The sequence below is a fragment of the Hemicordylus capensis genome, chromosome 2 (assembly GCF_027244095.1).
Source record: "Hemicordylus capensis ecotype Gifberg chromosome 2, rHemCap1.1.pri, whole genome shotgun sequence".
Classification (NCBI taxonomy): domain Eukaryota; kingdom Metazoa; phylum Chordata; class Lepidosauria; order Squamata; family Cordylidae; genus Hemicordylus; species Hemicordylus capensis.
This window is the reverse complement of record NC_069658.1, coordinates 225,381,877-225,405,734: the sequence shown is the minus strand read 5'-3', so window position 1 is coordinate 225,405,734 and position 23,858 is coordinate 225,381,877. Positions and strand designations below refer to the sequence as shown.

The following is a 23,858-nucleotide window of genomic DNA, read 5'->3' as shown; positions in this document are numbered from 1 at the left end:
GCCAATCCAGAAAATCAAGCTAGGAACCTCAGGGTCATGGAAAGATATTCTAGACTCTTTTGGATCCCACTGCACAGATGAGCAAGTCCAAAAGAAAAGAAACAATATTCAAGTTTATTTTATTTTATTTTCCAAAACAAATTTATTTATTTATTCAGCATCTGCCAGTATGAACAGGGAATCAATGAAAACAAGATCTTTGCTGCCTGACTATAATGTCTCTCATTTCTCTCTTTGACACATTTCAGCTTTTTGGAATCTGGCATAGTGGATAAGAGTGAGGGACTAGGAATGGGGAGACCCGAGTTAAAATCCCCATTCAGCCATGAAACTCACTGGATGACTCTGGACGAGTCACGTATCTCTCAGCCTAACCTACCTCACCATTAGGAGGATAAACATAACCATGTACACTGCTCTGGGCTCCTTGGAGGAAGAGCAGAATAAAAATGCAAAAACAATAATAATACAAATAAAATAAAAAGATATCTTCCATTTTAAATCTACAGCATTCTACCCCTGCCTCTGTTGGCATCATCCAGGCCCATGGATTCATCTTAGATCGTCATCTTCGTTTTTATCATCCTATTTAGCCTCACAACAACCCTGTGAGGTGGGTTTATTAAATTATTCAAGGCTGCTGTTGACAGCTGCACAAAAGCCAGGCATCTCACGGGTGAAGCCTCTCCCTGCACCAGTTGAATCTCCTCCACTTACAGGCTGTGGTCTGGGATTCCATCTGTTGTTCTATTCACCTAGTCCTCATTGAGGTGCCCAACAGAGAACCAGTTATATTTAAATCACGGAGGGAGCTCAAAGTTGCTTGAAATACTCAGAACTGAAGGATGGACAGGCACACAGGCAGACCAATATCCCATGCAAAATTTTCTGTTGGGTGGGACAGGGAAACATATAAGGAAGGGGTTCTCAAATTCGGGCCCCCAGATGTTGCTGGACTACAACTCCCATCATTCCCAGCTTTCAGCCATTGTGGCTGGGGATGATGGGAGCCATAGACCAATAACCTCTGGGGCGAGGACCCAAGCTTGTTATGGAATTCTTCTCTAAGGGGCATTAACACTGCATGGGGTGGGGGTGGGGGAAGAGAAAATGGGCTCTGGGGTTTAATCCTGCCCAGAAGATAACCCACTGCTCAGGCTGGACGTCAGTTTGCCATCCCTTCCCCTGCAATCTAAACTGTATGAGGGCAAGCGATGGTTCCTTAGTGCAAGGGGAAGGTATTTTGCACATGCTCAGAGGCCTTGCTATATTCTTGCTTCACCAGTTCCAGGGCTCAGCTCCTATCATTAAAACACAGAATCGGAGAGCCGAATCCTACATGCCGAAGAATAAGGTAAGAATAACAGCCTCCGGCTGCTCTGGGGCTGCATCCCTTCACCACCGAGTTTAAGAAATAAAACAAAGGAAGCTACTTCCCATCCTGGGACCTCTCTCTTTCCAAAACCTGAGACATCTTGACATTCTGTTATGGACATCGTTTCTATATATTCTCCACCCCTCTTCCTAATGACTACACGCTGGTCCGATCAACTTGGGTTCAAACAGCCCTGATCCTGTCTTTTAAACAGAATCCTGACAATGACATGCAGAAGTTTAGGCTGCCAACCAAGGCACAGGAGCTGGCACCGAAAAGCAGGTGGCATTCCTGACCCTCCCCCACCAATAAATTAGGCACTAATGTTATTATGACATGGATTAAGGCACAACAGACGAGTCGGGGGTGGAGTAGGTGAAGAAGGGTGGTGTGGATATCTCCTTATCCTGTCCCCCCACGCCCCCTGCAAAAAAACATTATTCACCTCTTGAATTCCAGTTCTAGCTGGCCTGCTCTATCCTTCTAACTCTTTTGGTGGATTAGCTTTTAAATCAGCACCCCTTGTGGAAATCCACCCCCCACTAACAAAACAAAACAAAACCAGACACATTGCCCTGGAGATCCATATCTGGACCTAGGTTCAAAGCGCCAGGTGGACTACTTCATGCTTGACTGAGTAATTGATGCATCATCTTTGTAGAAGTATATGACATTTATGAGGAGTGGTCATGGATCCCAAGGGATTTTTGCATCGCAAACCCCCGTAAAAGGCACAAGAGCAAGACAGGGCAGATTTTGTCAGGTGAGTTGGCAACCCTGAGTTCTGCCCATGTTCCATGGGGAAGGCAAGTTGGCTGTGCCTTCCTCCTGTGATATGAATCTGCAACTGGCCCTGTCCATCCCCAGCACAGCATCCTTCCAGTGGCTGTTGCTGGGGTCTATTTTACATTTCTTTTTTAGATTTGTGAGCCCTTTAGGGACAGGGAGCCATTTTATCAACTTATTTACATCTATGTAAACTGCTTTGGGAACTTTTGTTGAAAAGCAGTATATAAATATTTGTCATATTCATATTCTTTTGGTGCAAAGCCAGAGAACGATCCCTGGCTGGGAGGAGTGAGGGGCGGGGTCAGCCAATAGTGGTGGTGGGGGCAGTGGTGATCCGAGAAGGACAGTCAAGTTGCTTCTCTTCCAGTCTTCATGGCGCTGATGGGAGGATTCAGTCTGAGAAAGAAAGGAGGTCAACATGGTGAGGCAGGAAGAGGGCCAAGTGTGTGTGCGTCCCCCCACCCCGGCCTGTCCCCCTTTGTTTCTCTTGCCCACTTCCTCCCCCTGCTCAACCCCAGAGGAATCCTGGCTCCCCCTTCCCATTTGCTGGCTTCCTTCTTCTTTCCCCTCAGAGACATAGGAACATAGGAACATAAGAAGCCGCCATATACTGAGTCAGACCATTGGTCCATCTCGCCCAGTATTGTCTTCACAGACTGGCAGCGGCTTCTCCAAGGTTGCAGGCAGGAATCTCTCTCAGCCCTATCTTGGAGATGCTGCCAGGGAGGGAATCTTGAACCTTCTGCTTTTCCCAGAGCGGCTCCATCCCCTGAGGGGAATCTTTTTCAGTGCTCACACTTCTCGTCTCCCATTCATATGCAACCAGGGTGGACCCTGCTTAACTAAGGGGACAAGTCATGCTTGCTCCCCCACAACCAGCTCTCCTCCCCGCTGTCCAGTGTGCACCCTAACTTCCAGAGGACACAGGAGGAGATCTCCATTCCTGGCCATCAAGGTGAGCCCATGCCCTGGTCGGGCGGCGGGGGGGGGCTACGTGGTCATTCAGGGCGCCAAATCTTGCATTCAACGGCTGTGGTGGCTCTCGGAGGTAGCTGGGGCAGGAGGAGGGGCTTGTTAAGGAAGCAGATTATTTAAAACTAGCTTGACCGGCACAGAGCATCTGCAAGCTAGTATTGTATTGCTCTCCTCACCCCCTGCCACAGTCCCCTTGCCCCAGAGGCCTCCCCACCCTCATTTGAGCCCTAGATTCCTCCACTCCTGCTCCTCCTCCTCCTCGCAAGTCCGGAGATACTCCCAACTGGAGCTCCAGAGCCACCCCCACCTGGAGCAGCAACGGAGTCGCCGCCACCGCCTCTGACTGGGCTCAATACTCACGCGGCTCTGCATGCCAAGCATCATCTTAGCGCTCCATATAAATAGAAGATTGGGGAGGTGTCCTGCCACCGCCCCGCTCTGCCCGGAGTCTGCCCGGCCATGCGCCCTGCCCCTATTGCTCAGCTAGCTGACGCACATGCATGGTGGCCATTGGAGAGACCAGTCCTATTAAAAACATGGCCAGAAGGGTCGCCGTGCACACACACCAGCCAGTGGTATAGCAGGGGCATAAGGACGGGTGGGAAGGATGCTGCACAGATCTGGGCAGTGGCGGGGACAGCAGCAACAGGACAACTGATGAATTTTAAAAGGTATAATCTGCTTCCTCACCACCAGGGGTCAAGAAATGTTGGCTCAGTTCACCAGCCAGACAAAAATATTTTATTTGCCCGATGGATCCTTGAGCTATATTGGTACATTACTTGTCAGGACTTTTTTCTCTCGTCAGACATTACTTTTCCACTTCCACTCCTAGAGCTCTAAAGAGAAGGATCCGCCACTCTTAAAGTGACGCTCTCAGCACTGAGGAAACTGCGGCACTGCACGAAGGTCAGTGCTGTAGGGAATGGCTCCCACATCAATGGGCGGTGGGGTTTTTTTTGCCCAAGTGACCCCTGCTTGGAAAACAGTAAAAATCACTGGTCTAAACAGCTAAACAGCAAGGGGTCTGGTTTCCCCTGGCAGTCTGCTAGAGTCCAAGCTTGAGCACCTTTCAGAATCACAGCGGCATAAGAAACCTGGAGACCAGCCACTGTGGCTGGGGATGATGGGAGTTGTAGTCCAACAACATCCTGGGAGATCTGGGCAGTGGCATAGACAGTAGAAGGGCTGCTTGTGTTAAGTCCTGCTGGCAGCCCCCGCGCCCAATGCTGGTGCATGTGACATCACAAAGGGGGCATGGGCCGGACACCGGAGGGCCCACCCCAGGCCCCCAGACCTCCCCAGTTGCATTTCTAACCAGTGTTTCTCTCCTTCGATGGAGGGAGAGAAAGGGAAATAAATCTGGCCAGCCAGGAAATGCTGGCTGGAAGTGAGCTGGGGAGAGCTGGCACGGACTCTCCAGAGCCCAGGCCACGCCCCTTTGCACGTGACATCATGTACAAAGGGGGGGGCGTGTCCTGGGCTTGGGAGAGCCTTCCAGAACTCATTTCCAACCAGTGTTTGCTAGCTGAATGCATTTATTTCCCTTTCTCTCCTTCCAGCGAGAGGGACAGCAAGCACTATCTGGAAATGTAATCAGGTAGGGATGTTCACGGAACCGGGAGGGGGTGGCGGGTACCACTTTAAGGGCGGGGGAGGGTGCACTTACCCTTCCCCCTGATTTTTCCCCGCTGGCACTCGGTGTCGGCAAAAGCCTTCGGGGTGGCAGCGTACCTCCCTGCTCCCCTTCCTCCTCTTTGGCTGGAAGTATCAGCCACACGTGCACACGTCGCAATCGAGCCCATCTGACATGTGCACACGCACCCAGTACTTCCAGCCAAAGAGGAGGAAGGGGAGCAGGGAGGTACGCTGCCGCCCCAAAGGCTTTTACCAACACCGAGCACCAGCGGGGGGAAAGTGGGGGGAGGGTTAAATGCACCCTCCCCCACCCTTAAAGTGAGACCCTCCTGCCTTCGAACTTCAACCCCCCGCAGTGTTCGAACCCCGCACTGTTCGAACTTGTTTGGAGGCCCGTAAAAGGGCCTCTGAACAAGTTCGTGCACATCCCTACAATCGGGAGGGCTGGGGAGGGCCCTCCGGTGATCGTGCTGTGCCCCCTTTGTGTGTGACATCACACACAAGGAGGACACTGGCAGCTCTTTTCATTGGCGGCCTGGGTTCTTTGAACCCTACCACGCAGTGGTAGCTCTGCCCTTGGATCTGGGGTCCCTAACCCTCCCCCCCCTTTTTTTTACCACCCTCTTAGAGTTCTGACTTCTCTTCCTCCCTGCTGTAACCAATAAACCAGACACCTTTCCCCAAAGACCAAGGCACCTTGGCCTACCTGCGATTCTGGGCTTGCGAGACTGGACAATTAGGACGATCCCTATGATCATCAAGACAATTCCAACTCCGAAAGCAACTCCGCAAAGGATGTTCACTAGGAGGTCTGAGGCAATGGCATCTCTGGGGACTGTCAGAAGAAGACAGAATGAATGACGTGGGTTAGTTTAAGAGGATGGGGCAAAGGCCATGAAGAGGAGAAGGCAGGAGAAAGCAGCTCACCCCAGAAGGCCATGCTGCTGAACTTGTCCCGGGGGGTCCTGACAGTGCAGCTGTAGATATCTTCCTCCCGGGGGATCAGCTCCAAGTAGGAGAACATCTGGAAGCCCAGATCCTCGACAGGGTAGATCTGAGTGGTGGACACCCCTGCAGTCACCGGCTCCCCCAGATGCTCCCAAGTGAGCTCAGCAGATGGCGGGAAGATATTGCTCACCGAGCAGACCAAGGTGTTGGATTTGCCCAGCTGGAGGGGCTGCAGAGGGAACAGCTCCACCAGAGGGACACCTATGAGAAGGAGAAGGAGAAGGAGAAGGGCAGTCCAGACCCTGGGGAAAAGGGGAAAGGAGGGGCTGGCATCTGCAGGAGGAGGAGGAGGAGGACGACGACGACTCCAAAGGGTGGTCCACTGATCTCACATTATGACACCTTCTATTTAGGCCCAACGCATTTCAGCACCGCTGCCTTCCTCACGGACACAAAAGAAATATGTTATGGGGTAGAGACCCATGTAGGCCACATTCTCACAACCAGAACAATCACAGTTAAAGAGTTAACCTTGGTCAGCCAACCCCACACACACCCGCGATGTGCATTGTGAGAACCTAGAATTTCTGGGCAATCCCAGTAAAAAAGCTGCAGTTAACCAGAATTTAACCAGGATTGCTAACCAGGGTCTGATCCCAGAGGTACACTTAGCCACGGAATTTGGTCTGTGGCCTCCTGTCTTCTGGGGAGCCCCACCATTGCCCAGTCGGGCAAGGCAAAAAATTTTTTTTGACTTTTTTTAAAGCATCACTGTGTGGCAGGGGCGGGAGCTGCCAGTGGGTGTGCAGGCATTTGAGGGAGGGAGGTGGTGGCGAGAGCTCCTTCTCTGAGCCCACCTGCCTCCCAAATGACAGATCGGACCAGTTTGGGCCCATTTCGGGCATCGGCGCATGTGTGTGCATGCACAGAGAGCCCCTAAATGGGCCGGAAGCCCTGCCACACCTCACCCGCCCAGGTATGACAGAACCAGTTAGAATCAAACTGGGTTTTCTGTGAACCAGCCCTTTGATGGTTTGAACTCTAACTGGACCGGCCTCAAAAAAAGGCAGCTGGTCTGAGTTCCAACCGGACTGGGCCCAGTCTGATACAGACTGGTTTGAGGGCTATGCTTGTAAAGGGGAATCTGGTGTTTTTTATGGAGTTTTATTATATTGAATTTTGTAAACCGCCTTGGGATGTCTTATGAAAGGTGGCAAAAAAAATTGAGTAAATGAATAAACAAACAAACACAGTGGCCAGATACCATCTTCGGAAAAGCATGCCTTTCCCTCTTTCACAGGAAAGAATGCCTCTTCTCAAATGGGGCCTGCTGCATCATTTATTGACAACTTTTAATAAAGTTAGGGCCTGCTGCCCCTCTCTGACAACTTTTAAAAAGTCTTTAAGGACGCATCTGCTGACTCACAGATTAAGTATTGTTTTGCTGGTTTTAACATTGTTTTAAAATATTGTTTGGAGATTTTAAATTGTTGTAATGTTTTAACTTTTTCTGTTTTCATTCATTTTGTTTTGTTGTAAACCGCCCAGAGACGTAAGTTTTTTGGGTGGTATAAAAATATGTTAAACAAACAAACAAAGAAATAAATAAATCCACATACATAATCTAAAATCAACAACTACAAATAGATACAAAATCCATAGCAGGGTGGGTCTCTTTTCAGAAGAGACATTCTCACTTAACTTTCTTTCATATGCAGAAGGGAATGCCTTTTCTGAGATGGAGCTGCTAATAAGATGTGTGTGCAAAATTTAAAAACAAAGTACTTTTCCTGCAAGATGATGGCTTTCATCATTTGCAAAGTTCATGCAGGTTTAATTGATTAAAACATATATAACAAATCAACTAATATTGCTTTATGAATTCTTAAAGAGGTCAGTCAGGACATCTATCCCTGTTACAAAATGAGAAGCCCCAATTCTCTTGGGAATCTATAGGAAAAGCGGTCTGGGCCCTTCAGAAATGCAGAAGTATCATCATTATTTACACATTATCATTATCCATGCAGGGCCATGTAAAGCTTTACCTTTGGCTTCAGGCATTAGTATATACATATCAGAAAAGTGAGTGAGGTAGTCTAGGATAAGGTCACAGTTTTTATTTTCCCGGCTGATGTTATCCACAGATGGCCGGCTGTGCAGCTCAGGCTGGAAATCAGGCAGGCGGGCATGCCAGCTGGACCCTGGAAAGCTGAACCAGAAAAGCAGGTCATTGTCCAAAGTTTGGGCCAGGCCAGAAAATGGGGAGTCCTTCTGGCAAAAGAACACCTCGGAGAAGACATGGGCGGGGTCTTCTAGAGAAGGGGGGGGGGAGAAAGAAAGAGAAGAAATAACAATGAGAGAAAGCACACATTTCCAAGCATATATTCATGTACTGCCGTATATGTACTACCCCACTTATTTGATTTGATTTATATCTCACACTGTCTCATGTACTCAAAGTATATTACAGTATTCCCCCACCTCACCCCGAATGTTAATACTCCTGTCCCCAAGATCTCACAATCTATAAAAGTTAGTGGTTTGGGGAAGAGGTCAAATGAAATCAAAGCGGCAGTCTAAACATAAAATCCACTAAGAAGAAAAAGGGAAGAAGCTCAGTCAGCATTACATGTTAACTCACAGGTCCTTTTATGCTCCTTCTCCTCCAGCAGCTGCACCCATCCCATAATGCATGCTGTACTTGGCAAAGAGGCACCTTTTAACGTCATGATTCTCTTTATTCAGCAGGGGGAGAGTACCACTTACTGTTGCTGGTGTCTATCTTATGTTTCTTTTCGATTGTGAGCCCTTTGGGGGCAGGGATCTATCTTATTTAGCACTTAGCAATAGCAATAGCACTTACATTTATATACCGCTTTATAGCCGGAGCTCTCTAAGCGGTTTACAATGATTTAGCATATTGCCCCCAACATTCTGGGTACATTTAACATTTAAGAACATAAGAACATAAGAACAGCCCTGCTGGATCAGGCCCAAGGCCCACCTAGTCCAGCATCCTGCTTCGCACAGTGGCCCACCAGATGCCGCCGGAAGCCATAGTCAGGAGTTGAGGGCATGCCCTCCTGCTGTTACTCCCCTGCAACTGGTACTCAAGAGGCATCCTGCCTTTGAGGCTGGAGGTGGCCCATAGCTCTCCGACTAGTAGCCGTTGATAGACCTCTCCTCCATGAAGTTATCCAAACCCTTCTTAAAGGGTTTGTTTATTTGTTATTTGTTATTTATTTATTATTTCTCTGTGTAAACCACCCTGGGCCATTTTTGGAAGGGCGGTATAGAAATCGAATAAACAAATTAATAATAATAAAAATAATAATACTTATGCACCCATCCATAGACTAATCGGTAATGATCAGCTAGATCCGTCAAGCTTAGAGATGGAATCACAGTATCTATAAAGCTCTGCCCACACAGGGTGGGTAGAACCACAAGGTGATGGGGCTGTAGCTTAGTGGAAGAGCATCTGCTTTGCACACAGATTGCCCCAGGTGCAATCCCTGGTAGCATCTCCAGGTAAGGCTGGGAGAGACTCCTGCCTGAAACCCTGGAAAGCGGCTACTAGTCAGTATAAGCAAAACTGAGCAAGATGGATCAAGAGTCTGACTCGGTATAAGGCAGCTTCCTATGTTCCTATGAGGACTTCACAGTCTGTTTTTCCCATCCACTAGTCTGATGGAGTCCTATACCTAGACAAGGCTGTTATTATGGGGGGGGAGGTTAAAAAATGGAATCTTGTTCTTTAAATAAATAACCTGTCAGCAATGATAACCTTTCAGGCCTGCTCAACTTTGGCCCCCCCAGCTGTTTTTGGACTATAGCTCCCATAATCCCAAGCACCAGTGGCCAATAGCCAGGGTTTATGGGATTTGTAGCCCACCATCTGCAGGAGGGCCGAAGCTGAGTAGGCCTGCAAGATGAACCGAATGGAAATCAATTAAATGAATTTACATAGACAATTATAATATTCACACACAAGAAAGGTGGAAGTGCTATGCTTAAATATATATAGACTAGTAACTTTCAGCCCGTTAAATTAACAGGCGGTAGTAGACCTTTGGGGCCAGCTAACTTTCTCTCTCTCGCCACCCCCCGTCTCCCGCGGGGCCGAGTGCGTCCGCCGCCGCCATCCGGCCCTGTCTCCCCGCCACTGCTGCGGAGCCCGATGTTGGGCGCCAGCCCGCCACCTCCTCCGGCTTCCCCCGGGCCCGCCACCTTCTCCGCCCTCCCCCGCCGCCTCCTCCCGCCCAGGCCCACCGCCTCCTCCGGCCGGGGCGCCATCCGGGGCCGCTGCCGCCTCGCCTGGCTTCCCCCACAGCCTCCTAGCTTCGCCTGGCCGTCTGGCGTCGGCCGCTTGTCCTCGGCCTGCCGCTGCTCCTCCCCCCGCCCGGCGTCGGCCGCTTCTCCTCAGCCCGCCTGGCGTCGGCCGCTTCTCCTCGGCCCGCCGCTTCGCTTCTCCTCCACCCGCCCAACATGGTGCCCGGCGCCCGCTCCGTGTCTCTCTTGCTGTGTTCTGCGCACGCGCGCACCACGCATGCGCAGAACACCCGAAAAAGACACGGACGCAGGTAACCAACCATTTTATTATATAGGATAAGCTCAGGGCATGCTGAAATAATTTGGGGCAGTGAGGGGGGCACAGGAATTCCTTACACAAAGCTGTTGATCGGATTCAGGGCAGTCCCTCTTTTGCAGGCACTGATAAATCATTGCCCCACTTTTCTCTCTCTTCTGCATTTTCTCAGATATTTCCCCTGGGTCCCCAGAGATTAAACATCTAAATGGGGTGTTGGGGAAGAGGTGGGCAGCATGGAGGGCTATATCTTACTCTTCTGTGCATGTGCAGTGCAGTCACTTGTGCACATGCAGATAGCCTGAGTATGCACTCTCATGCATGTGCAGATATATCTTCTTAATTCCTTTGCATGTGTAGACATGCCTGTGCCTGTGCACAACCCTGAAAGTGCGCAGTCCCCCATTTTCACATCCTTTCAGTCCCTGTCAGCATCTCCAAGTAGGGCTGGGTAACAGGAGCGTAGCAAGGTTGGAGTGGGCCCAGAGACACCCCCGAAGCTCAGCTCATGAAGTAAAGAAATCTTAAATGAGGCTGTGGTAACAAAAAAGACCACCTATGTGCCACAAAAGAACATCATTCTAAATTATTTTTTTAAAGGTTTTATAAATTGTGGACGATGCAAGTCATGTAATGGTACTAGAGAAAGACATGCTGTTCTGGTAGCTCCAGGTCTTAACACTCACATCAATTCTGGAGGATGAATACAAATGAAGGAACCCCGGGTGAGTGTGAGGCTGGGGGAGTCAGTCATGTGACTTGCCTCTGGGGGTCCCCCCAAGGCAGTGGGCCCCCAGACAACTGCCTCCCCTTGCCTTATTACAGTTACACCCCTGCTGGGTAAGACTCCTGCCTGAAAACTTGGAGAGCTGCTGCCAGTCAGGGTGGACAATACTGAACTAGATGGACCAAGAGTCTGACTCAGAATAAGGCAGCTTCCTATGGCTGACTGACAGGGATTCTTCCAAAGATCAAGCAGATCCAGGAAACAACCATGCACACCGTTACTGGTGGATACTGGAAACTGTTACTGGTTGGTACTGGAAACTGTTATTGGTGGGTACTACTGTTTACAGCAGTTTTAAAAAGAAGTTTATAGCAAGCAGTTCTCAGCTGTGAATAAGAAACTCCAGCAAGTTAAGTAGTGGGGTAGGGGTGTGGGCGGCTCAGGCTATGATCTTTGATCCAAGAGTAGCAGAGCCTTGGATAGGGCAAAGGATCTTGAGCAGAGCCTCCCAGCACTCTTTCCACCCAGACGGGGGTTGATCGGTTTCAGGATACTGGAAGTGGAAGGGGGAAGCAAGGCATAAAAATACGGAAACTGTCAGATTGCTACTTAACAGCAGCATACCACTTAAATCAATAAGAGGGAAGCATCTCTCCACATTTAATTTCAAAAGTGAAAATGCAAAAGCCTGAAACTGTACGTGAAATTTAATCGTTGCTCTAGCGAACCTTCGGTCCAAAACACGGTTTCGCATTTCAAATACCACCTGCAGCTGCAGATCCCAAGAAAATTAACTCACACCAAGTTTTAATTGAGTTACACGCAGATTAAGGCAGAGTGGGAAAGGCGGCAGCAAGCGGACCCAGAAAGCTTCCTCCCCTTCCATACTTCGGCGCTCTGCATGGGTTGAATTTCTGCCTGCCGCGACGCACCTCTTAATGGTGCAGGGGCTCTTCCAAGGAAAGGGGCGTGAACTTCACAGAGGGTGGAATTGCGCGGTCCTCCGCTGCCGCTGGCAGAGTTGCAATCCAGACAGTACCCTCGGGGTGAGCCTAACCCCTCCAGGCTCCAGACAAGCACACAGCACCGCCGCGTCTGTCTGCGCCCCCAGCCCGGTTCTCACGTAGGCAGTGCCAACCGCGCACGCGCGCGTTTCTGTACCTGCTGCACTCGCCACCACTGCCGCCGGCGCCCCCCAAAGCAAGGCCCAGGCCCAGCAGGCTCTCATTAGCATCCAGCTGCACCTCCCGATGGCACCCATCGCTGCTGCTGCTTCTTCCAGCCACACTCCTGAGCCTGAGCCCCCGTGGAGCACCCCCCGCCCCCAGGTCAGCTTCCCTCCAGCGATGCCTCCCGCTTGCCAGCCAATGGCTTTTGCCCTGCGCTGCAGAGTCATCTGTTGCCAAGGAGAAGCGGCTGCATTTCGGCCGCGCCACACAGATGGCCGCTTCGAAGCCCAGAGATGGGACATCTCGGCTGGGCCAGGTGGTGGTGGGGACAGTGTGCCGGATTGGAAATGCTTGACTAACAAGCAGAAGGTTGCTGGTTCGAATCCCCGCTGGTACTGTGTTGGGCAGCAGACATAGGAAGATGCTGAAAGGCATCATCTCATACTGGGCGGGAGGAGGCAATGGTAAACCCCTCCTGTATTCTACCAAAAGAAAACCACAGGGCTCTGTGGGCGCCAGGAGTCAGAATCGACTTGATGAGGCACTTTACCTTTACCTTTTTAAGTAAGCTGCTGCAGCTTAGAGCCTCACATTATGACGAGCCTCGGAATACAAATAAATGACCACATTTCAAGTTATAGGTCATGTCTTGTCATTTCAAAGTATTTCTAATGCAAATAGGCTTATTGCAAGATAACTTTTTGTTAGGTTATTAGTTTTTCGTTGCCTTCTTTGCCAAGTAAAAACAAAGCTTTACTATTTCATTGTAATTGTTTTTTTAGTTATATGGTTGTTGCCTATAGTAACGCTATGGGCCCTTTTACATTTGCCGTAGCTTAGGGGCCTCAGCATGTCATAATCTGGCCTCATTGGGGAGGCTTCTGGCAAGCCCTGAGGGGCCAACAAAGAGCCCTGCAGAGCAGTGGCAGCATCTCATAGGAACGTAGGAAACTACCATATACTGAGTCAGACCATTGGTCTATCTAGCTCAGTATGGTCTTCACAGACTGGCAGTGGCTTCTTCAAGGATGCAGACAGGACAGGAGTCTCTCTCAGCCCTATCTTGGAGAAGCCAGGGAGGGAACTTGGAACCTTCTGCTCTTCCCAGAGCGGCTTCATCCCCTGAGGGGAATATCTTGCAGTGCTCACACATCAAGTCTCCCATTCAGATGCAACCAGGGCAGACCCTGCTTAGCTATGGGGACAAGTCATGCTTGCTACCACAAGACCAGCTCTCCTTCCCCTCCCTCATGTACCCACATGAAGCATGGGAAAGTCTCCCTGCCCCACAGCCAACAAATGGCACTATTATTTATTTATTTGTTTGTTTATTTTACATTTTATATCCTGCTCTTCCTCCAAGGAGCCCAGAGCGGTGTACTACATACTTAAATTTATCCTCACAACAACCCTGTGAAGTAGGTTAGGCTGAGAGAGAAGTGACTGGCCCAGAGTCACCCAGCAAGTCTCATGGCTGAATGGGGATTTGAACTCTGGTCTCCCCAGTCTTAGTCCAGCATTCCAAATGCGACAATATTAGAAGGGACCTTGGAGGTCATCTAGTCCACCTCCCTGCTCAGTGCAGGAAACTGCTCCAGCATCCCAGACAGATGGTTGTCCAGCCTCTCTTTGAAAACCTGCAGCTAAGGAGAGCCCACCAATGCAGGAGCCAGACTGTTCCACAGCCCAACAGCTCTTATAGAGTTAGTCCAGAGGTTCTCAAACTTGGGTCCATCTCCAGCTGCAGTTGGTTGGACGACAACTCCCATTCTCCCCAGCCACAGTGCTCCCAGGCTGTTGTGGCTGGCTGGGGAGGATGGACGCAGTAGTCCAACAACATCTGCGGGGAGGGGGGTGTTAGACAACCCCCCCCCCCGAGCTAGACAGTCCCTCCTAATGCCTCCTGGGCCAGGTGTTGACAATGTGCACTGTGCTTGGCCTCTGACGGCTCCTGGTCACATCCAGGCTAGTGACTGCACTGTGTTGCCCACCAGGGGTGCAGATCCCTTCTAGGCATTTCAGGAGCCCTTCCTTTTACTGTACTCCCCCCTCCACAAGATATTTTTCTCCAAGTCAAAGTGTCTTTCCTCTCCCCTCTGAGGATTCCTCTCCCCAACTGAGGTTTCTCCTCAAGGTTAGGGGCATAGGAAGCTGCCTCCTACCAAGTTAGACCATTGGTCCATCTAGCTCTTAATTGTCTATACAGACTGGCAGCGGCTTCTCCAAGGTTGAGACAGGAGTCTCTCTCAGCCCTGTCTTGGCAATGCTGCCAGAGAGGGAACTTGGAACCTTCTGCATGCAAGCAAGCATGCAGCTGCTCTTCCCAGAGCGGCCCCATCCCCTAAGGGGAGTATCTTACAGTGCTCACACATGGAGTCTCCCAGTCACTTCTCTCTCAGCCTAACCTACTTCACAGGGTTGTTGTGAAGAGAAACTCAAGTACGTAGTACACCGCTCTGGGCTCCTTGGAGGAAGAGCGGGATATAAATGTAAAAACAAACAAACAAACAAACAAACCAGGGCAGACCGTTCATAGAAATAAATAAACCAAGGCAGACCCTTCATAGCAAAGGGGACAATTCATGCTTGCTACTGGCGCAGCAAGGAAATGACTTGCCTAGCGAGCAAGAGGTTGCCAGTTCGAACCAGAGTGGCCCTATCCCCTAAGGGGAATATCTTACTATGCTCACATGTAGTCTCCCACTCAAATGCAACCAGGTCCAGGGTGGACCTTGCTTAGCAAAGGGGACAATTCATGCTTCCAAGACCAGCATCCAGAAATTCCAAGTTCCCTACCGGGCATCTCCAAGATAGGGCTGAGAGAGACTCCCACCTGCAACCTTGGAGAAGCCACTGCCAGTCTGTGCAGACAATACTGAGCTGGATGGTCTGATTCACTAGAAAGCAGCTTCCTATGTTCCTCTAGCTGATTTATTGATTCTCACTGATTAATTTATTTACATATTGTATTGGTTTCACAAGTCACTTTGAGGTCCATTGTTGAAAGGCAAGGTGTAAAAACCTTTCAGTGAAGAAACTGATTACTGAGGCTAGCTTTTTGCATATTTGGTGGCCAAGCAAGATCAGAGACAGACCTGGATGGAGGAATTGCGACAGATTCCAGCTGTAGCAGATGGTGGACTCCTCTCTGTAGGGCAAGACCAGGTCTATTGCTAAATGAGTGGGGAAACTGCATACAGAAAGGAAACTGAAATGTATTGAGGAATCTGTTCATGACAACAAAAATGATAAGAGCCAAGCCCAAGAAAGTACTCAGAAAAACACTCAGAAAAACCTGGGTGTGGAAGGGATGGGCTAGAACATTGAGGGACAGGGTCCTGAACGTTTTGTAAATCTCTTTGATTACATTAAGATGTGGCAGTGATAGAGCCATGAATACTTTTGTGAATGAATGGAAATTACACACACACACGCACACAGACTAGACAGGTGTACATGCACAGATGTTATCAGTACTGTGAAGCAGATATTACAGCTGACATTGCTAGCACTGTGCACAAACGATCTATTTCTGTTCTGATAGACTGATAGATAGATAGATAGATAGATAGATAGATAGATAGATAGATAGATAGATAGATAGATCCTACTCTTCCTCCAAGAAGCCCATAGGAGTATAAATCATTATGATTATCCTCACAACAACCTGTGAGGTAGATTGGGCTGAGAGAGAAATGACTGCTTCAGAGTTACACAGTGAGTTTCATGGCTGAATTGGAATTTGAACTTGTGTCTGCCCAGTTATATACAACACCCTAATCATTACACCACACTGGCTCTTGACTACCACACAGACTTTAGCTGGCTGTTTGTAAATGAAAGGTAAGCCAGCGTGGTGTAGTGGTTAGAGTGCTGGACTAGGACTGGGAAGACCCAAGTTCAAATCCCCATTCAGCCATGATACTTGCTGGGTGACTCTGGGCCAGTTTTCTCTCTCAGCCTAACCTACTTCACAGGGTTGTTGTGAAAGAGAAACTTAAGCATGTAGTACACCACTCTGGGCTCCTTGGAGGAAGAGCAGGATATAAATGTAAAAAAAAAAAAGCTCAGTACACCTCAGGGAAGCTCAGTACACCTCAGGGAAGAATGGAAATCAAAGTCAAAGAGAAGCAGGGTCAGTTTTTCTCTTTGAATTTCCTTTGGATACTCCAGTTATTGTGACGTGATTCATAATTTAAATTTAGTGGAACACAGTAGTCCCTTTGCTGCCTCCATGGCTCTTGCAATGTAGGCTGTGAACTCCTTGGCCAAGGGCCTCTTGCACACTCTGCAAAGTGCCACCTGTACATTGTTTTGTGGTAAAGGTAAAGGGTGCCACCGAGTCGGTGTCGACTCCTGGCAACCACAGAGAACACAGGAGGGGTTTACCATTAACATCTTCTGCGCAATGTTTGATGATGCCTTTCAGCAACTTCCTATATCGCTGCTGCCTGATATAAGTGTTTCCCATAGTCTGGGAGACGTATCAGCAGGGATTTGAACCGGCAACCTCTGGCTTGCTAGTCAAGTCATTTCCCTGCTGCGCCATGCTACTGAGCATGAATTGTCCCCTTTGGTAAGTTGGGTCTGCCCTGGTTTGCATTTGGATGGGTGACTACATGTGAGTGCTGTTTGCTAAGATCTTCCCCTTAGGGGATGGGGCCCTAACTCAGTGGTAGAACATCTGTTTTACATGCAAAAGGTCCCAGGGAGTTATTCACACTTGGCTTCAGGCTTAGGAGCTGAACAAAGCCACTTCAAAGTACACTCACAGCACTGAAGGAAGCAGTCCGTCCCCTCTGCTCTCCGTTTTCTTTTGAAACAAGTCCACATGGCAGGCGTCAGTGTTTTGTGTTTTCTTTCTAGCCAGTTGGGGGGAGGGAAGAGTGAGAGCTCCCTGCCGATCTGCATTTGTAAAGAGAGTATCTTCCTTATCATGCTAATGATTCTACACCAGTGCTTCTACCATTTGCTCCAGCATTTTCAGAAAAAGTAAATGTGCCATCGAGTTGGTGGACTCCTGGTGCCCCAGAGCCCTGTGGTTGTTTTTGGTAGAATATAGGAGGGGTTTCCCATTGCCATCTCCTCCCACACAGTATGAGATGATGCCTTTCAGCATCTTCCTATATTGCTGTTGCCCGATAGAATACCAGCGGGGATCTGAACCAGCAACCTTCTGCTTGTTAGTCAAGCATTTCCCCGCTGCCCCACTTAAGGTGGTTAACTTAACTTAAAACCAGCATTAAAAAAACCCAGCCATACATCAAGATAAGATAGAATTCGCATCACAAAGCCTGGATTGTGTGTGGAGTGGGTCCAAAAGTCTCGAAGGGATTTCGAGGTAGGTTTGGCTGGTGTGTGAATGCACACACTCTCTTCTGAAGGAGATCCGGGGCAGAAGCCCTCTGTGTAAAGCCTCCAGGGAGAGCTGGGAGAGACTCCTTCTTGATATCTTGGAGAGCTGCTGCCAGTCAGTGTAGGCATTAGCAATACTGAGCTAAATGGACCAAGGATCTGACTCGGTTGAAGGCAGCTTCCTATGTTCCTATGACAGTGCTTGTAAATAATAATAATAATAATAATAATGGAGACATAAAATAACACTTTTTAAAATGACTTGTACACGTCATTCAGCAATGGACAAGCTGCACCAAAGGGCCGCAGAAATTCCTGGGGGAACCTGAGCGCTGGCAGTACCAGGGTTGCCACTGCTTGTTTCTGGCACGGCTCTTGTGCCTTAAGCAGCCACTACACTTTTTAAAAAATCTTTTTTTATTATTTTTCCAACAAGACAACAGAGATAGAAAAAGAACATAGAAAAAGAAGAAAGATAAAAGTAACTTCGCAGCTAACATCTCTTGAACATCTCATAATGACATACCTCAATCATGAATTCATCAGCCCTCCGTTATCAACCCTCCAAAAAATCCATCCGTATACCAAGTATTATAAAAAAGCAGAAATAATGCTTTAGTTAACCATCTGTTCTAGAAAGAAAAACCACATCTTGGATGTGGGTGTTGACAGAGCCTGCACTGGAGCATTTCTGCCTCTCAAGCAGCTACTATTTGAGAGGCAGAAATTATCCGGTGCAGCCTCTGTCCGCATGAGATGCACTGATGGAGAAAGCTTCACCAACTGCATTTAAGGACCCAAGGAGAGCCCAGCTGGTGGATCAGGTCCAAGTGGGGCACATCCAGTCCAGCAGAGGCCCACCAGTAGCCCCAAAGGGAAGTCAGGACATGGGGGCAAGAGCCTTCCCTTTTGTGGAGCCACCCCATCAACTGGCATTCAGAGGTATACTGCATCTGATCATTGAGGCCCCCTGTGACTAATGGTTATTGATAAACACATTTTCCAGCCCCGATTGCCCATGGATTTTTGCTTATTATGAAAGGCACAGGAGCCTGCAGAAAGGAAAGGAAAGGAAAGGGGCCACACCCTCCCCCTCCAATTAAGGAGTAGGCTTTCAGGAACTTCTGGCTCACAGGATGCTCTGAGCTTTAGAAACTCTTTCTGTAGAAATTAAACAGAAGTGTAGTGGTGAGTTTCACTTTCACTTCCTGGTCGGAGTGAAAATTCCCTTTTCTAGGGGCTGGGGTGTGTCTGTGAGAGAGAGTACTGTATGTGGAACCTGCAATGAGTCACAGACACAGCTCTGTGAGGGGAAATTCCAAGGTCATCTCTGATGCAAGGCTCCTCCAGCAATTTGCTCCAGAGTAGTCCCAAGGGAACTTTGATGGGATTCCATGTGCAGCAGCAGAAGAGGAAAAGCCTTTGGCAAGCAACCTGCAAACAAGTGATTGCACAAAGAAGCACACTTCCCAGGATGTCCGAGCGGAGGGCATGTGTCTCCAGAGCGGGGCAGGATTGGTTACCTCTGGTGGTGAGAGTTAAGCTGGAATTTCTGTTTCTGGAATTAATTTGGAAGGTAGAAGATAGACAGCTAAAAATGTTTTGAATAAATGTCTTTATTATTGTTATTATTGATAAAGATTTTTTCAAGGAAGAAAGTTCACAATGCAGATTAAACAGCAAAGGGAATGAGAAGAAGTTTCTCTGTCTCAAGGGGGTCCATAACCCAAAAAGAAAAATAAAGGAGACCACCCCCCTCGCCACCAGTCACAGGGAGGGATGTTATGCTGGGGGGCTGGAAGGAACAGTAAATCCAAGAGAGCCTCCACTTGAAAAAGTGCCTCGGACATTTATATCCTGCCTTTCACCAAGAGATCAAGGGCGGGGGGAGGGGGGACACTTTGCTGTTTGTGTGGCATGCCAGGGTGTGCTGTAGGGATCAGAATTTTACTGCTTTTTAAAGTCTGCGCTCCAGGGCCTGCCCAAGGATTTTTGGCATTCCAAGAAAAGGCTGGCTTTGGTGATCCCTCCTGCATCTGCCCCAGTGGGAGGCAGAAGATATGGAGATGCCAGCCCTTCCTGTTGCACACCCACCTGCTTGCCTGCCCGTGGCCCCTGCCATGGCTGACTCCTGCCTCCCTGCTTACCTGCCCGCTGCATCTGCCACCAGGACCTCCTCCTGCGCTGTCTGAGATGATGCCTTTCAGCGTCTTCCTATATCGCTGCTGCCCGATATGGTACCAGTGGGGATTTGAACCAGCTACCTTCTGCTTGTTAGTCAAGCATTTCCCCGCTGCGCCACTTAAGGCGGTTAGCTTAACTTAAAACCAGCATTTTAAAAACCCAGACATACATCAAGATAAGATAGAATTTGCATCACAAAGCCCAGCTTGTGTGTGGAGTGGGTCCAAAAATCTTGAAGGGACTTCAAGGTAGGTTTGGCTGGTGTGTGAACACACACACTCTCTTCTGAAGGAGATCCGGGGCAGAAGCCCTGTGTATAAAGCCTCCAGGGAGAGACTCCTTGAAATCTTGGAGAACTGCGGCCTGTCAGTATAGGCATTAGCAATACTGAGCTAAATGGAACATAGGAACTTAGGAAGCTGCCATATATTGAGTCAGACCATTGGTCTATCTAGCTCAGTATTGTCTTCACAGACTGGCAGTGGCTTCTCCAAGGTTGCAGGCAGGAGTCTCTCTCAGCCCTATCTTGGAGATGCTGCCAGGGAGGGAACTGGGAACCTTCTGCTCTTCCCAGAGTGGCGGCTCCACCCCCTGAGGGGAATATCTTACAGTGCTCACACTTCTAGTCTCCCTTTCATATGCAACCAGGGCAGACCCTGCCTTGCTAAGGGGACAAGTCATGCTTGCTACCCCAAGACCATTTATTATTAAATAATAATAATAATACTACAAGAGACATAAAATAACACTTTTAAAATGACTTGCACAAGTCATTCAGCAATGGACAAGCTGCACCAAAGGGCCGCAGAAATTCCTGGGGGAACCTGAGCGCTGGCAGTACCAGGGTTGCCACTGCTTGTTTCTGGCACGGCTCTTGTGCCTTAAGCAGCCACTACACTTTTTAAAAAATCTTTTTTTATTATTTTTCCAACAAGACAATAGAGATAGAAAAAGAACATAGAAAAAGAAGAAAGATAAAAGTAACTTCGCAGCTAACATCTCTTGAACATCTCATAATGACATACCTCAATCATGAATTCATCAGCCCTCCGTTATCAACCCTCCAAAAAATCCATCCGTATACCAAGTATTATAAAAAAGCAGAAATAATGCTTTAGTTAACCATCTGTTCTAGAAAGAAAAACCACATCTTGGATGTGGGTATTGACAGAGCCTGCACTGTCAAGCAGCTACTATTTGAGAGGCAGAAATTATCCGGTGCAGCCTCTGTCCGCATGAGATGCACTGATGGAGAAAGCTTCACCAGCTGCATTTAAGGACCCAAGGAGAGCCCAGCTGGTGGATCAGGTCCAAGTGGGCATATCCAGTCCAGCAGAGGCCCACCAGTAGCCCCAAAGGGAAGTCAGGACATGGGGGCAGGAGCCTTCCCTTTTGTGGAGCCACCCCATCAACTGGCATTCAGAGGTATACTGCATCTGATCATTGAGGCCCCCTAAAAGTAATTGTGACTAATGGTTATTGATAAACGCATCTTCCAGCCCCCTTTTGTCCATGGATTTTTGCTTATTATGAAAGGCACATGAGCCTACAGAAAGGGATTGCTCAGAGCCCTGAATCTCATTTGCCACCTCCCTTCTCCAGGACCTCTTCCAAAAAGGAAGTGCAGTACTGGAGGTACCTGCCCAGAGCAGGGGAGAGAGCTCCTAGCCTCACCTGGCTCTCTGCTGCTTCCACCTTCAGAGGGGCTGTTTTATTAGAGACTTTAAGAAACACACATAATTATTCTGGGGCAGGGAAAAGTTTGACTGAGTTTAATTATCAACAGGGGGCTGTGGGCCCAAGGCCTGGTCTTTTAAGCTCCTAGCAGTGCCCCTGCTGGCAACCAAGGCCTCAGGCAGAGAGAGAGGCCTTTCTGAGCCTTGCTTCATGAAACCATTTCAAGCGGGGAGGCTGGGTCTGAACTTGGGACTTCCCATGTGCAAAGAGTGCCCTCCTTCCAGGCAAAAACTTGCCACCTTTGCTTCTGATGATGACCACTTGCTCCGGACCCCTCAGAGCAGATCCCTTGTCTGATGTGTTTGTGGTGGCAACCAGCAGGGGCGTAGCTAGGAGAGAGGGGGCCCGTGTCCACCCACTCTTCAGCGGCCCCTCGGAGTGAGGGAGATAATGAAGAAGATGGGGAGGGGGAGCTGGGGAGCCCTCAGGAGCTTGGAGGCCCAAGTTCTTTGAACCCATCCGCTCAATTATAGCTACACACCAGCCATCCTGAGTTACATAGTTGCAAATAACAGATATTTAGGAAATGTGAAGTGCACACACAAATCAAAATAAATTTCCTGATGCAAAGTCTGACTACACAAACTGTTCCCTAAGCTGGGTTCCCGAAGCCACGAAGTCTTGAAATCATCTTTCCTTGACTCACCAAACTCCTGATGAGAGTCAAGCCTCCTGCAGATCTCTCCCCGTGAAATATTATCCTGTAGTCTCCAGCCATGAGACATCCAACCTAACTCTAGTCCGCACTCTGCCACGACTTCCTTTCATGTTCCCAGAATTCCCACTTGCAGCTCTCATGTCCCACTCCTGTTGGACTGATTGGGTGAGCCCTGGAGTTCACCAGCCTATCAGTCAAGACAAGGGTTCACTTCCTGTTAACTCTTTAGAGGGTGGGAAGACTGGTCACTACAGGGCAACTCTGGGAAAAATACCTACATGCTTGCATGCACAAAGTTCCAAATTCCCTCCCTGGAATCTCCCAGGACAGAGAGATACCTGCCTGCAACTTTGGAGAAACCACTGAGCTAGATGAACAGTGGTCTGACTCAGTAGAAGGCAGCTTCCTATGTTCTCAGCTCTCCTTCCCTTGTTCATAATGCCTCCCCTCCCCCACTCCTTTCTGGAGATTGTGTTATAGCTGTTTTCACGGCTGTATAAAGTGGTCCATAAATCAGCTTACTGAGGGAAGAGGCAGAGATCCGGGGGTGTAGGGACAATTGAGACAGAGGGTAGAGAAGCACCAGGGCCACAGATGCCAGGAGTCCACCAGCTGAAGCTCACATATACCCCTGCACTTGATGCTTCACCAGTCACAATCCCAGAACTGCCCCAATCCCAGTGAGAACAGGCATTCCCCATTTATGGCAAGGACAGGTCACTTCTGGTGCTTAAGGGAGCAGACCAGCTTCAAAAGTGGGAAATTTGAACTTGCTCCATTATGTACTGGTAAAAGCAAGCTCTTCCTGGTGCATTATAGAACAAGTCAGCATCAAAAACGAAGAGTTTAAATGCCCCACTTATGGAGCTGACTCAAGAAAATCTCTCAACCTAGCCTACCTCATAGGGTTTTTGTGAGCATGTACATAACCTTGTATACTACTCTGGGATCCTTGAAGGAAGAGTGGGATATGAATATAAAAACAAATAAAATTAATTTGTGAGGGCTCATCCAGGATACTTTTGGAGAATCTGAGAGTATATTTTTGTAGTACACTTCAAGTTCATCTCATATCTATATATATGATATGCGCATTGTATCGCTAATATTAGTTAATATCATTGTTCCAACAGGGATTCCCAGATGTTGGCTACAACTCCCACAATTCCCAGTCAAAGGCCACTGAAGCTAGGGATGCTGGGAGTGAACAACAACTGGGAATCCCTGCTAGAGGGAACAGTGGTTAATATGCACATTGCATCGCTGATGTATCAACTTATTCATATATATATTTGAATTCTGTGAAAAATGGGAAAGTTCCTTAGTGAAGGAGGGCAAAACCTTGGAGCCTGATTAAATCAAAATAGTTTTCACCCAGGGATTGTTGGAAGCTGCAATGGTGGCAACGGGATTATTCCCAGTCAGAAAGTAAAGGGTTAATCTCACCTCTAGAGGTGAAGGGATGTGGGGGGTTTTATATGTAAATAGATTCTCTGCATACCTGCTTTTGTGTCTGCTAGCTAGGCACAGAAACATAGATCAAGACAAAGACTCACAGACACAGACTTTTCTCTCCATCCAGATATGTAACTCAAGTAAGTTTTTATTATTTTAAGTAAAGTTTACTAGTTATGAATTATGGTTCTGAGTGGTTTCTTCAGAACCCAACACTGCTGTAGTGACCAGGCTCCATTCCCTCTAAAGAGTTAGCCAGA

The 23,858-nt window shown here is 48.6% G+C and overlaps 1 protein-coding gene across 3 annotated transcripts; it reads right to left on the bottom strand.

The window, feature by feature from the left end:
• Positions 1 to 95: 95 nt before the first annotated feature.
• Positions 96 to 22,219, bottom strand: LOC128346976 (HLA class II histocompatibility antigen, DM alpha chain). 3 transcript variants are annotated; one of them, XM_053300859.1, is made up of 5 exons: positions 22,132 to 22,219; positions 7,771 to 8,037; positions 5,705 to 5,986; positions 5,484 to 5,612; positions 96 to 2,560 (listed from the first exon to the last, which is right to left on the bottom strand). In XM_053300859.1, exons 1-5 carry the CDS (start codon positions 22,208 to 22,210, stop codon positions 2,556 to 2,558), a joined length of 762 nt encoding a protein of 253 aa, XP_053156834.1. In that variant the 5' UTR covers positions 22,211 to 22,219; the 3' UTR covers positions 96 to 2,555. The 3 variants fall into 3 exon arrangements, with proteins under 3 accessions (XP_053156834.1, XP_053156832.1, XP_053156833.1); XM_053300857.1 differs by lacking the exon at positions 22,132 to 22,219 and adding an exon at positions 12,202 to 12,383; XM_053300858.1 differs by lacking the exon at positions 22,132 to 22,219 and adding an exon at positions 12,202 to 12,383 and having other exon boundaries at positions 7,771 to 8,034.
• Between the last annotated feature and the right edge of the window lie 1,639 nt (positions 22,220 to 23,858).